This window comes from Entelurus aequoreus, linkage group LG20, assembly GCF_033978785.1.
Source record: "Entelurus aequoreus isolate RoL-2023_Sb linkage group LG20, RoL_Eaeq_v1.1, whole genome shotgun sequence".
Lineage (NCBI taxonomy): Eukaryota > Metazoa > Chordata > Actinopteri > Syngnathiformes > Syngnathidae > Entelurus > Entelurus aequoreus.
The window spans coordinates 15,599,352-15,614,232 of NC_084750.1; the positions used below are offsets into that span (position 1 = coordinate 15,599,352).

General features: G+C 36.5%; 1 protein-coding gene across 1 annotated transcript; it reads right to left on the bottom strand.

Annotated features, from left to right (window-relative positions):
• Positions 1–4,948: 4,948 nt before the first annotated feature.
• On the bottom strand, positions 4,949–14,271 carry tomm7 (translocase of outer mitochondrial membrane 7 homolog (yeast)). Its single transcript, XM_062028825.1, has 3 exons — positions 14,099–14,271; positions 9,549–9,597; positions 4,949–5,568 (listed from the first exon to the last, which is right to left on the bottom strand). Exons 1-3 carry the CDS (start codon positions 14,199–14,201, stop codon positions 5,553–5,555), a joined length of 168 nt encoding a protein of 55 aa, XP_061884809.1. The 5' UTR covers positions 14,202–14,271; the 3' UTR covers positions 4,949–5,552.
• Between the last annotated feature and the right edge of the window lie 610 nt (positions 14,272–14,881).

Below are 14,881 nucleotides of genomic sequence, written 5' to 3' on the forward strand. Positions count from 1 at the left end.
TAGGAACCTATGGTTTCACTATCCTAAGGTTTCTAGGAACCTGTGATTTCCCTATCCTAAGTTTTCTAGGATCCTGAGGTTTCACTATCCTAAGATTTTTAGGATCCTGAGGTCTCACTATCCTAAGGTTTCTAGGAACCTATGGTTTTACTATTTTAAGGTTTCTAGGAACCTATGGTTTCACTATCCTAAGGTTTCTAGGAACCTGTGATTTCCTTATCCTAAGGTTTCTAGAAACCTGTGATTTCCGTATCCTAAGTTTTCTAGGATCCTGAGGTTTCACTATCCTAAGATTTTTAGGATCCTGAGGTCTCACTATCCTAAGGTTTCTAGGAACCTATGGTTTCACTATCCTAAGGTTTCTAGGAACCTGTGATTTCCCTATCCTAAGTTTTCTAGGATCCTGAGGTTTCACTATCCTAAGATTTTTAGGATCCTCAGGTCTCACTATCCCAAGGTTTCTAGGAACCTATGGTTTCACTATTTAAAGGTTTCTAGGAATCTATGGTTTCACTATCCTAAGGTTTCTAGGAACCTATGGTTTCACTATTTAAAGGTTTCTAGGAACCTATGGTTTCACTATCCTAAGTTTTCTAGGATCCTAAGGTTTCACTATCCTAAGTTTTCTAGGATCCTAAGGTTTCACTATCCTAAGATTTTTATAAACAATGTAATAATAAAACACTTTTGCCAACATGTTTCTGAATGAAGCTCCTTGATATCAGTAGTAATAAATCAACTCTACAAAGCTGGGATCAGAAATCATCCAAGAGTTAGAGAAGGGATTCTTATGCGAGTTAATCATTTTGCAATGCAGTCTGCTGAAAACGATGGAAAGCGCCACTCTACATAGAAATTGCCACAAAACGCTGGATAGTGCATACTCCTAATTTGTCACGTTTCATGTGTCAGGTAAACCGCGACATATTAATCCCCTACGTACGCAAAATGTCTTCTAAGGACATACACACCCCGTTTCCATATGAGTTGGGAAATTGTGTTAGATGTAAATATAATTTGAATACAATGATTTGCAAATAATTTTCAACCCATATTCAGTTGAATATGCTACAAAGACAACATATTTGATGTTCAAACTCATATAAAAAATTTTTTGTTGCAAATAATCATTAACTTTAGAATTTGATGCCAGCAACACGTGACAAAGAAGTTGGGAAAGGTGGCAATAAATACTGATAAAGTTGAGGAATGCTCATCAAACACTTATTTGGAACATCCCACAGGTGTGCAGCCTAATTGGGAACAGTTGGGTGCCATGATTGGGTATGAAAACAGCTTCCCAAAAAATGCTCGGTCTTTCACAAGAAAGGGTGGGGCGAGGTACACCACTTTGTCCACAACTGCGTGAGCAAATAGTCAAACAGTTTAAGAACAACGTTTCTCAAAGTGCAATTGCAAGAAATTTAGGGATTTCAACATCTACGGACCATAATATCATCAAAAGGTTCAGAGAAGCCATTTATCAACAACACCCAGAAACGCCGCCGGCTTCTCTGGGCCCGAGATCATCTAAGATGGACTCATGCAAAGTGGAAAAGTGTTCTGTGATCTGACGAGTCCACATTTCAAATTGTTTTTGGAAATATTCGACATTGTGTCATCCGGGACCAAAGGGGAAGCGAACCATCCAGACTGTTATCGACACAAAGTGTAAAAGCCAGCATGTGTGATGGTATGGGGGTGTATTAGTGCCCAAGGCATGGGTAACTTACACATCTGTGAAGGCACCATTAATGCTGAAAGGTACATACAGGTTTTGGAACAACATATGCTGCCATTTAAGCGCCGTCTTTTTCATGGACGCCCCTGCTTATTTCAGCAAGACAATGCCAAGCCACATTCAGCACGTGTTACAACAGAGTGGCTTTGTTAAAAAAAGAGCGCGGGTACTTTCCTGGCCCGCCTGCAGTCCAGACCTGTCTCCCATCGAAAATGTGTGGCGCATTATGGAGCGTAAAATACGACAGCGGAGACCCCCGGACTGTTGAACAACTGAAGCTCTACACCAGGGGTCACCAACCTTTTTGAAAGCAAGAGCTACTTCTTGGGTAGTGATTAATGCGAAGGGCTACCAGTTTGATACACACTTAAATAAATTGCCAGAAATAGCCAATAAGCTCAATTTACCTTTAACTCTATGTTATTATTAATAATTAATGATATTTTACACTTAATTGAACGGTTTAAAAGAGGAAAAAACACGAAAAAAAATGACATTTAAATTTTGAAACATAGTTTATCTTCAATTTCGACTCTTTAAAATTCAAAATTCAACTGAAAAAAAGAAGAGAAAAACTAGCTAATTCGAATCATTTTGAAAAAATTTAAAAAATAATTTATGGAACATCATTAGTGATTTTTCCTGATTAAGATTAATTTTAGAATTTTGATGACATGTTTTAAATAGGTTAAAATCCAATCTGCACTTTGTTAGAATATATAACAAATTGGACCAAGCTATATTTCTAACAAAGACAAATCATTATTTCTTCTAGATTTTCCAGAACAAAAATTTTAAAAGAAATTCAAAAGACATTGAAATAAGATTTACATTTTATTCTACAGATTTTCTAGATTTGCCAGAATAATTTTTTTGAATTTTAATCATAATAAGTTTGAAGAAATATTTCACAAATATTCTTCGTCGAAAAAACAGAAGCTAAAATGAAGAATTAAATTAAAATGTATTTATTATTCTTTACAATAAAAACAATTAATTTACTTGAACATTGATTTAAATTGTCAGGAAAGAAGAGGAAGGAATTTAAAAGGTAAAAAGGTATATGTGTTTAAAAATCCTAAAATCATTTTTAAGGTTGTATTTTTTCTCAAAAATTGTCTTTCTGATAGTTATAAGAAGCAAAGTAAAACAATTAATGAATTTATTTAAACAAGTGAAGACCAAGTCTTTAAAATATTTTCTTGGATTTTCAAATTCTATTTGAGTTTTGTCTCTCTTAGAATTAAAAATGTCGGGCAAAGCGAGACCAGCTTGCTAGTAAATAAATAAAATGTAAAAAATAGAGGCAGCTCACTGGTAAGTGCTGCTATTTGAGCTATTTTTAGAACAGGCCAGCGGGCTACTCATCTGGTCCTTACGGGCTACCTGGTGCCCGCGGGCACCGCGTTGGTGACCCCTGCTCTACATAAAAGAAGAATGGGAAAGAATTCCACCTTCAAAGCTTCAACAATTAGTTTCCTCAGTTCCCAGAGTGTTGTTAAAAGGAAAGGCCATGTAACACAGTGGTGAACATGCCCTTTCCCAACTACTTTGGCATATGTGTTGCAGCCATGAAATTCTAAGTTAATTATTATTTGCAAAAAAAAAAAAAAAGTTTATGAGTTTGAACATGAAATATGTTGTCTTTGTCGTGCATTCAATTGAATATGGGTTGAAAATGATTTGCAAATCATTGAATTCCGTTTATGTTTACATCTAACACAATTTCCCAACTCATATGGAAACGGGGTTTGTAAAACATTTTGGAATCCGATTCATTTCCGTAAATTTCCCAATAAATCAGTCTTAAACAAAAATAACAAACACGTATTTTCTTGAAACGTCGACCCTTTTGAAGACATTTTGATCAGATGTCATAGGTTTGTATTATTCAAAATAAATCACGTTATGCAAATGTGTACAAATCGTGACATCAAAAGGCCTTTAAAGGGTTTGTTGCCCGAGACCGGTCTTCCTCTCAGGGAATAACACACACTGGTCAATCCCAAATTCTTTTGGATGACATATGTCGAGTAAGAAGGACCACCAAGACGGAATAGTACTTGGTCAAGTTTTAGGAGACCAGCCCTTACAATGCAACAATAGCATCAGCAAGAAGAGGTCTAAATCCAAACAAAAGGAGTCAGCTTATGTAGAGCAAAAACAGCCCCTGTCGCCCAGACTGGAGCGCAGCTGCTGCTTCAAAACAGATAGAGAACTGGCCAAAACAGCTCTGTGAGCAGACAAACGTGAGCCCTTACCTCTAAAGGCTTAGTGGCCACATGCGTGGACAGCACCTTTTAGCTCTTATTTCCAAAATTGTGTACACTACTGAAGTGGGGTCTTATGGCCGCTTATGTGGACACGTATACTGCCATCTGGTGGTGTCAGAAGAGTATAACATACAATGGAATTTGGAAAAAAATAAGTGTAAAAATAAGAATTAGCATGTCACTAAACATGAAGTACACGTTTGTGTACTTATGGACTAAGTACATCATATCAAAAGATGATTCTTATTTTTTATTCTAATTAGTAGGGATGTCCGATAATGGCTTTTTGCCGATATCTGATATTCCGATATTGTCCAACTCTTTAATTACCGATACCGATATCAACCGATACCGATATCAACCGATATATGCAGTCGTGGAATTAACACATTATTATGCCTGATTTGGACAACCATGTATGGTGAAGATAAGGTACTTTTTTAAAAAAATAATAAAATAAGATAACTAAATTAAAAACATTTTCTTGAATAAAAAAGAAAGTAAAACAATATAAAAACAGTTACATAGAAACTAGTAATTAATGAAAATGAGTAAAATTAACTGTTAAAGGTTAGTACTATTAGTGGACCAGCAGCACGCACAATCATGTGTGCTTACGGACTGTATCCCTTGCAGACTGTATTGATATATATTGATATATAATGTAGGAACCAGAATATTGATAACAGAAAGAAATGGGGGGAGGGAGGTTTTTTGGGTTGGTGCACTAATTGTCAGTGTATCTTGTGTTTTTTATGTTGATTTAATTAAAAAAAACAACAACAAAAAAAAAACGATACAGATAATAAAAAAAAACGATACCGATAATTTCCGATATTACATTTTAACGCATTTATCGGACATCCCTACTAATTAAGGTCAAATAAGTCCAAATAGCAAAGAGAAATAAAAAAATACATGTAAACAAACAGCTTGGGCCTTAAGAGGTTAAGACAAAACAAAGCGTTTACTAGCGGACATAAGATAAAAGCAAGGAGGTCACGACATGAGAAAATACTAGCTGCTTTAAACATGACTATGGATTAAGAAAGAACACTTAAAAATATCTCGTTCTTCAGTTAAAAAAAAATACATGACAGGTTTGGGTTTTTTTCTTTTTAGGGCTGAAGTTGTTTGGGCAAAGGAAGCAAGAAAAAAATCCATAATGTTTAAATGCCCTGAAAAATGAAGTACTTTTATGTCCTGTTTGGCTCTGTGGCAACTGTCAGTGTGTAGTACACCTGGGAAAAAGTAGAACTTTGAAATGTAAACATTTGTAAAAAACAAATCCAGAGTAATTGAGTAACACAACAAATATTATCAGCAAAACTACACGTACTGAAAGGATTTCCACCCATGACCCCCAAATCAAGTCCAATTATATTTTAGTCATGTTTTTATTTTTCCATCGGAGAGAATAAATGTATAAATAACATGTGCTGATGCAGAGATGATGCTGCGGTGTCACTTGGGAGACATTTAACCGTGCCTAATGGAGCAGGTAGTGGTGGTCTTTGGAAGGGCATTATTGATGGTCCTCATCCCCAAAGTAAACTAGAGAAACAAGAAAACAAAGTCATTTGGTTCCTTCAATCCATGGGTGACATGCAGTGTGTTGCAGTTAGCTCCATATATATCATAATTATGATTGACACTAGAATTATTAGCTCCATATATAGCATAATTATGAAGGATACTAGAATTATTTCAAAACAAGTTAGGAAGACTTCTAATTTAGCTGCTAACTTAACATTTTCAGTTGTATTGTTTTCTTAAAACTATTATAATATCTGCTAACTTTCTGTTTTAAAATGGTTCACTTCTGTTAAAGTGCACTTAAACTTATCATTTTTATTGGTTTTGGATATGTATTGTAATCCACAGGAAGATTTTGTCGTGACCCGAGATCTACAAAGCGGAGAGGAAGCAGGGCCTGACTCCCCTCCAGGCACCTTTTCTTTCAACTGTATTGTAACCAAAGGCGATGGCTGTTTACGACCCCCCTCCCTTAGAAACAGCTGTTGCCATGTAATCAGGGAAAGTCCAAATAAAAGAGGAGGCGTACAATCTTTCGTCAGAGCGTGGGACGACGCGTTACTCCTCAATTGAGCTAAATTGAATTCTGTCTCTGTTTAATTCCTTGCTTCTTGTCTTTTAGTTGCCAGTCTTTTACTGTCAAATATATGGTGTTATTTTATTATTGTTATTTTTACAACATATTATTGTAAATAGAAATACTGTACCGCTGTTTAATTTTATTTTGGCAACTCAGATGCCAGTTTTTTACCATAATAAAATGTGGTATCATAAAATCATCAACCGTAAATAATAAACTGACAGCTCAGTCGAAAGAATTTTACTGTAAAAAAACAAACATCGGTCGGTATTTTTTCAACTTACAGTACTATGCTGTAAAAAACTCCCTAAATTTTACAGTAAAATCTATTGGTCATTTTTATAGTGTACAATTTTGATTGATAACTTGCTTCAAAACCATAAATCAAGCAGATATTTAAGTATTTATTTGGATTTTGACCAACAAAGTTAGATAATATAATATTTGTTGCAATATTGGACACTATTTTTTCCCCTGTCAAACTAGAAAAAAAAACTTAATACCTTTAGTAAGAAAATAAGAAAGTAAAGAAAGAAAATATAAGGTATTTTATTGACATATTATTTCCAGGATTTTGCGGGCCATGTAAAATGAGGTGGAGGGCCAGATTTGAGTTTGACACCTGTGCACTAGACACACCAATAAGCTTGTTTATAGATGTACTAGATAAACTCCTCATAGGAAGTTGCCATTTGTTCTAACTTTGTGACATGATACAATGCACATTAATGGACATATCAAATAGAAATGTGACAGATTGTAGCCAAAGGCTGATTTCCATCATTGCAAAGAAACAAGCCCAGGGCTCCCACTAAATTCAGCTTTATAGTGACTTGTATTTTTCACAAGTGGGAAGTCGGTCCCTGAAAATAATGCCTACATTAAACCGGTCCCTGGTGGGAAAAAGGTTGGGGACCACTGCTCTAGGGGACCAGCGGCAGCAAGAGGGGGTCCCAAGTTCCCAACCAAGGCTAGGTCAGCCACTGATTCAAATCATCCCATTTATAGCAAATATGGTCATGATTTATTTGTTTTGAACATTTGTAACAAGTTATATTTACACCATTTGTACACAAAAAAGGAGTAGGAAGAAGCAGACTATATTTAAGCCTACCATAATGTCTTTTTGATGAGAAAAAAAATGCATAAAAATGGAAAACAAGAATTAAAAACAAAGAAAATCCAACAAGTTACGTAAGAAAAGTGATTACAGACGTAGCATGACATGTTAACAAGAGAAAAAATGCTGACACAGGCAGATGATGACATCAGCAGTGGAATCACGTAACTTGTGGGCCCTTCAACAGAATTATTAGGACATGTCCGTGGTATTTTCCACTCCAATTGCAACACAGGGTATCTAACCCTGATGCAACTTTACAGAGACGCTGACATGGTTTAGAGGTCACGGTTCGGTTCATTTTCGGTACAGTAAGAAAACAACAAAATATACATTTTTTGGTTATTTATTTACCAAATTTGTAAACAATGGCTTTATCCTTTTAACATTGGGAACACTATAATAATTCTGCCCACGTTAATCAACATCAAACTGCCTCAAGTTGTTGCTCAGATTAAATAAAAGGACAAAACTTTTCTTCTATATATAAAAAGTGCAACATTTCAAGTCAACTCATCATGCTTAATCTATTACAGCATTTGGGAAGCCTGTAGTTGATTTTTATTATGTAAATGTTATATTTGTATCAACATGTGATAGCAGGGACCCTGCCATTCAAAACTAGGCTGCTGCATTACTAATGATTAATGTAACTATGGCTGGAAAAATAGTACAATAGCAATATGAGAGACTATTCATCCCTGAACACCATGGAGTTCATTAGGCTTAATGATGCACTTACATTATTATATCAACTATCAGAGACAGAAACTCTTCATTTAACATAATGTCCTTTTTTGCTGCTTCAACACAGCTCAATCAACACAGGAAAAGGTAAAGTGAAATAACAGACAGACAGGGCTTTGCTGTCCGTAACACGCACGCACATACATACATACATACATACATACATACATACATACATACATACATACATACATATATATATATATATATATATATATATATATATATACATACACATGCATGCATATTAGGGCTGCAACAACTAATCGATTAAATTCGATTATAAAAATAGTTGCCGATTAATTTAGTCATCGATTCGTTGGATCTATGTTATGCGCATGCGCAGAGGCTTAAAAAAAAAAATTTTTTTTTTTTTTTAAATAATTATTTATTTATAAACTGCAACATTTACAAACAGCTGAGAAACAATAATCAAAATAAGTATGGTGCCATTATGCTGTTTTTTAAAAATAAAATACTGGAAAGGATAGAAATGTAGTTTGTCTCTTTTATCCGATTATTAATCGAAGTAATAATCGACAGATTAATCGATTATCAAATTAATCGTTAGTTGCAGCCCTAATGCATATATATATATATATATATATATATATATATATATATATATATATATATATATATATATATATATATATATATATATATTAGGGCTGCAACAACTAATCGATTACATCAATTAAAATCGATTATAAAAATAGTTGCCGATTAATTTAGTCATCGATTCGTTGGATCTATGCTATGCGCATGCGCAGAGGCTTTTTTTTTTAAATTTTTTTTTTAAATAAAATAAACCTTTATTTATAAACTGCAACATGTACAAACAGCTGAGAAACAATAATCAAAATAAGTATGGTGCCATTATGCTGTTTTTTTTTAAATAAAATACTGGACAGGATAGAAATGTAGTTTGTCTCTTTTATCCGATTATTAATCGATTAATCGAAGTAACAATCGACAGATTAATCGATTATCAGATTAATCGTTAGTTGCAGCCCTAATGCATGTATATATATATATATATAAATATATATACATATACATATATATATATATATATATATATATATATATATATATATATATATATATATATTTATATATATATATATATATATATAGTGGTGCGGCTTTATAGCTTACCAAAGTCCTACTAAAACATTTTCATAGGTTTTTGAGCGCCGTGTGTAATGTTCTATATTTTCAATGGAACATGTAAAATGTTGGTGTTGTTTACTTGAGTCATATTGCAGTCTACACGTATCTCTTATGTTTGACCGGTCATACTTATTACGCCATGTACCAAATAAAATAGCTTCCAGGTCGGTAAGCAAAACCAGAATTATTTCGTACATTAGGCGCACCGGGTTATAAGGCGCACTGTCGAGTTTTGAGAAAAAAATAAATACATTTAAGTGCGCCTTGTAGTCCGAAAAATACGGTAGTTTGCTTCTGCATTGTGTTAGGGATACATAACAGTTGTCATATTTAAAAGTCATGGTCGTTCTTTCCTGCACGGTGTGTCTAACATACCTCAACACTGTGGGATCTGGCATTCCTGGATCTGCTCCCCGTTTGAAGCCTGTAAGAAAAAAGAAGAGGAGCATATCAAAACGCTCCTTTGTACGACGATACAGGAAAAGGTCTACGCATACTGAAAAGTCTAAGGATTCAGAGAGCGTATTTCAAGGGAATTACTCCCCCATTTTGTAAACATTACCAAGAAATTCTCTCTCTCTCTCTCTCTCTCTCTCTCATTTTGTTAATTTCCTGTTAATGTCTCATTGCTTTCTTCTGCAACGCGGTTCCAACTACACTTCTTAAACTTTATGAAACACTGGTGTTGTGTAACATGTTTAGCCTCATCCTCCGGTGATAAATGATACTAAAAATACTGAGAAATGCAGTTTATTTGCAGTAATGGAGGTGAATATTAATAGCTTGTGGGAGCGGCTCCACAATGCTAGCCGCTGGTCAGCCGGGGGACTAAAAAAGCAAAGCAATCTTTAAAAAGTCGTATAAAGATGTGACTTTTCCATTCATATCAGCAGCCTTTACGCTAAAAATCATTTGGAAAAACACATCAAATCGACCCCGCCAAACAGGGGGAAGGTAAAGGTGAAGGTACGGAAAAGGCATGCAAAGGCAACACACGCCTGGTAGAAAGTCCAAATACTTTTGTCACACAGTGTTTTTTGAAGAGCTTTAAAGGGGAACTGCGCTTTTTCTTTGGAATGTTGCCTATCGTTCACAATCATTATGAAAGACAAGTCGACGGATGTATTTTTTGTAATGCGTTCTGACTCGTATATACGTAAATAAAAGTCCGCTTACACTTTCCCGCCCATAAAACCCACTAAATAACCATCCGAAACGTGCCAATAATACTCCAGCTACACTTCTTAAACTTTATGAAATACTCATTGCTTGGTGTTGTTTAAAGCTAGCTTAGCAGTTAGCTTAGCTGCTGCTGGCTTGCTCTAAGTGTGTAACATGTTTAGCCTCATCCTCCGATGATAAATTGTACTTAAAATACTAAGAAATGCAGTTTATTTTCAGTAATGGAGGTGAATATTAATAGCTCTGGGGAGTGGCTCCACAATGCTAGTTGCTGGTCAGCCGGGGGACTAAAAATAAATAGTGTCAGCCAGAGGGGATCGACATCATCCCAATTATTAATGTTAGTGGAATTACCATTGCAACTCTTTCTCCTCGCATTACACCTTTTTGATTTTTTACTCATTTTTGCTGCAGTGTTTACATTTCCCAACTTGAATACTAACCGAGTATTAGTGATATTGTTATTATAAGCGCTGACGCAGACAAACTATTTATAGCGGCGCCGTGATCACCGGCTTGTGTGTGCCAACGTTGACGTCTGCTGCTTTCTCACGTCGGAGCTGGTGCGAGTTCATTCTAGATTATAAATAATGTCTCTCACGAGGACGTATTTCGACAAGTTGGTACACTTTGACAGCCAGTTTAGACCCGAAAATGGCGAGTAAGACAGGAAAAGACGCTCGGTTCCACCCTACTGTTTTTTTGCAAGGATTATATATGACATAATTCTATCAGTTGGCATCCCAGTGAGAGCAGACATTGTACAAAATGCGGAGGCACACCATCAGCAGAAATCATTAAATAAACGAAACTCAGTTGACAGTAAAAAGTTGTCGCAATTGTTGGGTATGACTTTAAAGGCCTACTGAAAGCCACTACTACTAAGCACGCAGTCTGATAGTTTATATATCAATGATGAAATCTCAACATTGCAACACATTCCAATACGGCCGGGTTAGATTAGTAAAGTGCAATTTTAAATTTCCCGCCGAAATATCCTGCTGAAAACTTTTCGGTATGATGACGTCACGGATTATAGAGGACATTTTGGGACAGCATTGTGGCCAGCTATTAAGTCGTCTGTTTTCATCGCAAAATTCCACAATATTCTGGACATCTTTGTTGGTGAATTTTTTTTGCAATTTGTTCAATGAACAATGGAGACAGCAAAGAAGAAAGCTGTAGGTGGGAAGCGGTGTATTGCAGCTGGCTGCAGCAACACAAACACAGCCGGTGTTTCATTGTTTACATTCCCGAAAGATGACAGTCAAGCTTTACCATTGGCATGTGGAGAACTGGGACAACAGAGACTCTTACCAGGAGGACTTTGAGTTGGATACGCAGACGCGGTACCGTGAGTATGCAGCTGCGGCTTCCAAACATTTGATCGCTTGCCCGTACGTGCACGTACGTAACTTTGGAGAAATATATGTGCTGTATGAACTTTACGGAGGTGAACGGTACTTTGGGCTGAGTGTGTTGTGTGGGTGTTTGAGTTGTATTGGCGGGTTATATGGACGGGAGGGGGGAGGTGTTTGTTATGTGGGATTAATTTGTGGCATATTAAATATAAGCCTGGTTGTGTTGTGGCTATTAGAGTATATATATGTCTTGTGTTTATTTACTGTTTTAGTCATTCCCAGCTGAACATCAGGTCCCACCCGCCTCTCACAGCATCTTCCCTATCTGAATCGCTCCCACTGCCCTCTAGTCCTTCACTCTCACTTTCCTCATCCACGAATCTTTCATCCTCGCTCAAATTAATGGGGAAATCGTCGCTTTCTCGGTCCGAATCGCTCTCGCTGCTGGTGGCCATGATTGTAAACAATGTGCAGATGTGAGGAGCTCCACAACCTGTGACGTCACGCTACTTCCGGTACAGGCAAGGCTTTTTTATCAGCGACCAAAAGTTGCGAACTTTATCGTCGATGTTCTCTACTAAATCCTTTCAGCAAAAATATGGCAATATCGCGAAATGATCAAGTATGACACATAGAATGGATCTGCTATCCCCGTTTAAATAAGAAAATCCCATTTCAATAGGCCTTTAAAGCATAACCAAACATGCATCACTATAGCTCTTGTCTCAAAGTAGGTGTACTGTCACCACCTGTCGCATCACGCCCTGACTTATTTCGACTTTTTTGCATTTTTCCTGTGTGTAGTGTTTTAGTTCTTGTCTTGCGCTCCTATTTTGGTGGCTTTTTCTCTTTTTTTGGTGTTTTCCTGTAGCAGTTCCATGTCTTCCTTTGAGCGATATTTACTTTGTTTTAGCAATCAAGAATATTTCAGTTGTTTTTATCCTTCTTTGTGGGGACATTGTTGATGGTCATGTCATGTTTGGATGTACATTGTGGACGCCGTCTTTGCTCCACAGTAAGTCTTTGCTGTCGTCCAGCATTCTGTTTTTGTTTACTTTGTAGCCAGTTCAGTTTTAGTTTTGTTCTGCATAGCCTTCCCTAAGCTTCAATGCCTTTTCTTAGGGGCACTCACCTTTTGTTTATTTTTGGTTTAAGCATTAGACACCTTTTTACCTGCACACTGCTTCCCACTGTTTCCGACATCTACAAAGCAATTAGCTACCGGCTGCCACCTACTGATATGGAAGAGTATTACACGGTTACTCTGCCGAGCTCTAGACAGCACCGACACTCAACAACAACACATCATTTACAGACTATAATTACTGGTTTGCAAAAAATATTTTTAACCCAAATAGGTAAAATTACATAATCTCCCACGGCAAAGTGGTTGAAAAACACTGCAGTAAATTATGTTTTATTATCCGTCCATTTTCTACCGCTTGTCCCTTTCGGGGTGGCGGGGGGTGCTGGAGCCTATCTCAGCTGCATTCGGGCATATTGTTATGTTTCATCCAAAAAGCGCCAATAATACTTGTTTAATTGTATAAAATAGAACATGCAACAATATACTGTACATTTTAGTGGCCTAGTGGTTAGAGTGTCCGCCCTGAGATGGGTAGGTTGCGAGTTCAAACCCCGGCCGAGTCATACCAAAGACTATAAAAATGGGAGCCATTACCTCCCTCCACTCAGCATCAAGGGTTGGAATTGGGGGTTAAATCACCAAAAATGATTCCCGGGCGTGGCCACCGCTGCTGCTCACTGCTCCCCTCACCTCCCAGGGGGTGATCAATGGTGATGGGTCAAATGCAGAGAATAATTTCGCCACACCTCGTGTGTGTGACAATCATTGGTACTTTAACTTTAAGATGTGTTTCTATAATGTAGAATTGAGGGGGGAAGGTTATTTCAGAATCAGAATAGTTTTTACGGAAGCAAAACATCCGCTTTGGCGTTTCCAAAATGAAGGTGGCAGTGGGGCGTAATTTCCTACCGGATATGATGACACGAATATGACCGCATGAACTCCCCCCGTCTGTTTGACACATTCAGCACAAGTGACTTTTATTAGAATTCTCACGGTGTTTACATTATATTTAAGCGCCTTGTTGTTTTGTTTTGAAATCACAAAATGACTTCCGGGACGGGTGACCACCACACTAGATGACACGAATACTCAGCGCAGTTAGTATTATCAAGTTAAGCGAATTAAACTAAAATAATAAACTTAAAACATATTTTTTTATAATATGACAATAAGGACAATAAGGAGTAGCTACTGACTCGGAATAACTGTGAACAAGTAAAGCTAACCAGCTAGCATGCTAACACGAGAGCAGCATGTCTCTTCCTGACCTCCTCTAACGTCGTCATACTGACCCAAGTACAGCACGGTGGGAATAAAACCCCATCGGATGACGAACTGGCCGCACTGGAAGAGCTGCTGGAGCCGCTGCTTGGTCTCTTTGCTTATTTTCGTCATAATGTCTTCAGCCGTGGAGCCAAGAAGCCGCTGCCTGCTACCAAGGACACGGGAAGAGGAAACACGTGATCACAACCGCAGCGAAAACACGCTGTGATGTGTCGCCATCTTGTGGCCAGATTATGCAACTGCGCGTTTGTGACGCTACACTTGGAAGGATTAATAATGATTTATTATTGTGTGAACACTTGTACGATTAAACATAATATTGGTAATCTTTTTTTATTTTGTATTATTTTTATTACTATTTCCATTAACTGTATGATTGTCTAAAATCAATCATATGGTTCTACTTGTATAATAATTATTTATTGGTCAAAACCCATCTTTTTAAACAAGTTTATATTTTATTTACCTTATTTTTTCACTGTAACTATATTACATTTTTTATATGGGTTATTATTACATTATTAATGTATTAATATTATATTATATTAGAATATAATATAATAATATATATAATATTACATATATATATAAAATATCGTAATAATATTATATTATTATTGTAATTTATTGTAATTATTAATGTGAAGTTAATTATATTTATATAGCACTTTTCTCTAGTGACTCAAAGCACTTTACATACTGAAACCCAATATCTAAGTTACATTTAAAGCAGTGTAGGTGACACTGGGGTCGGGTGGGTAAAGTGTCTTGCCCAAGGACACAACGGCAGT

Excerpts from the sequence above, each read along its gene's own strand:
- tomm7 (XM_062028825.1), bottom strand. The coding sequence starts at position 14,201 with ATGACGAAAATAAGCAAAGAGACCAAGCAGCGGCTCCAGCAGCTCTTC. Across the intron at positions 9,598-14,098 it reads TCCCACCGTGCTGTACTTGG|GCTTCAAACGGGGAGCAGAT; the intron begins GTCAGTATGACG and ends TTTTTCTTACAG.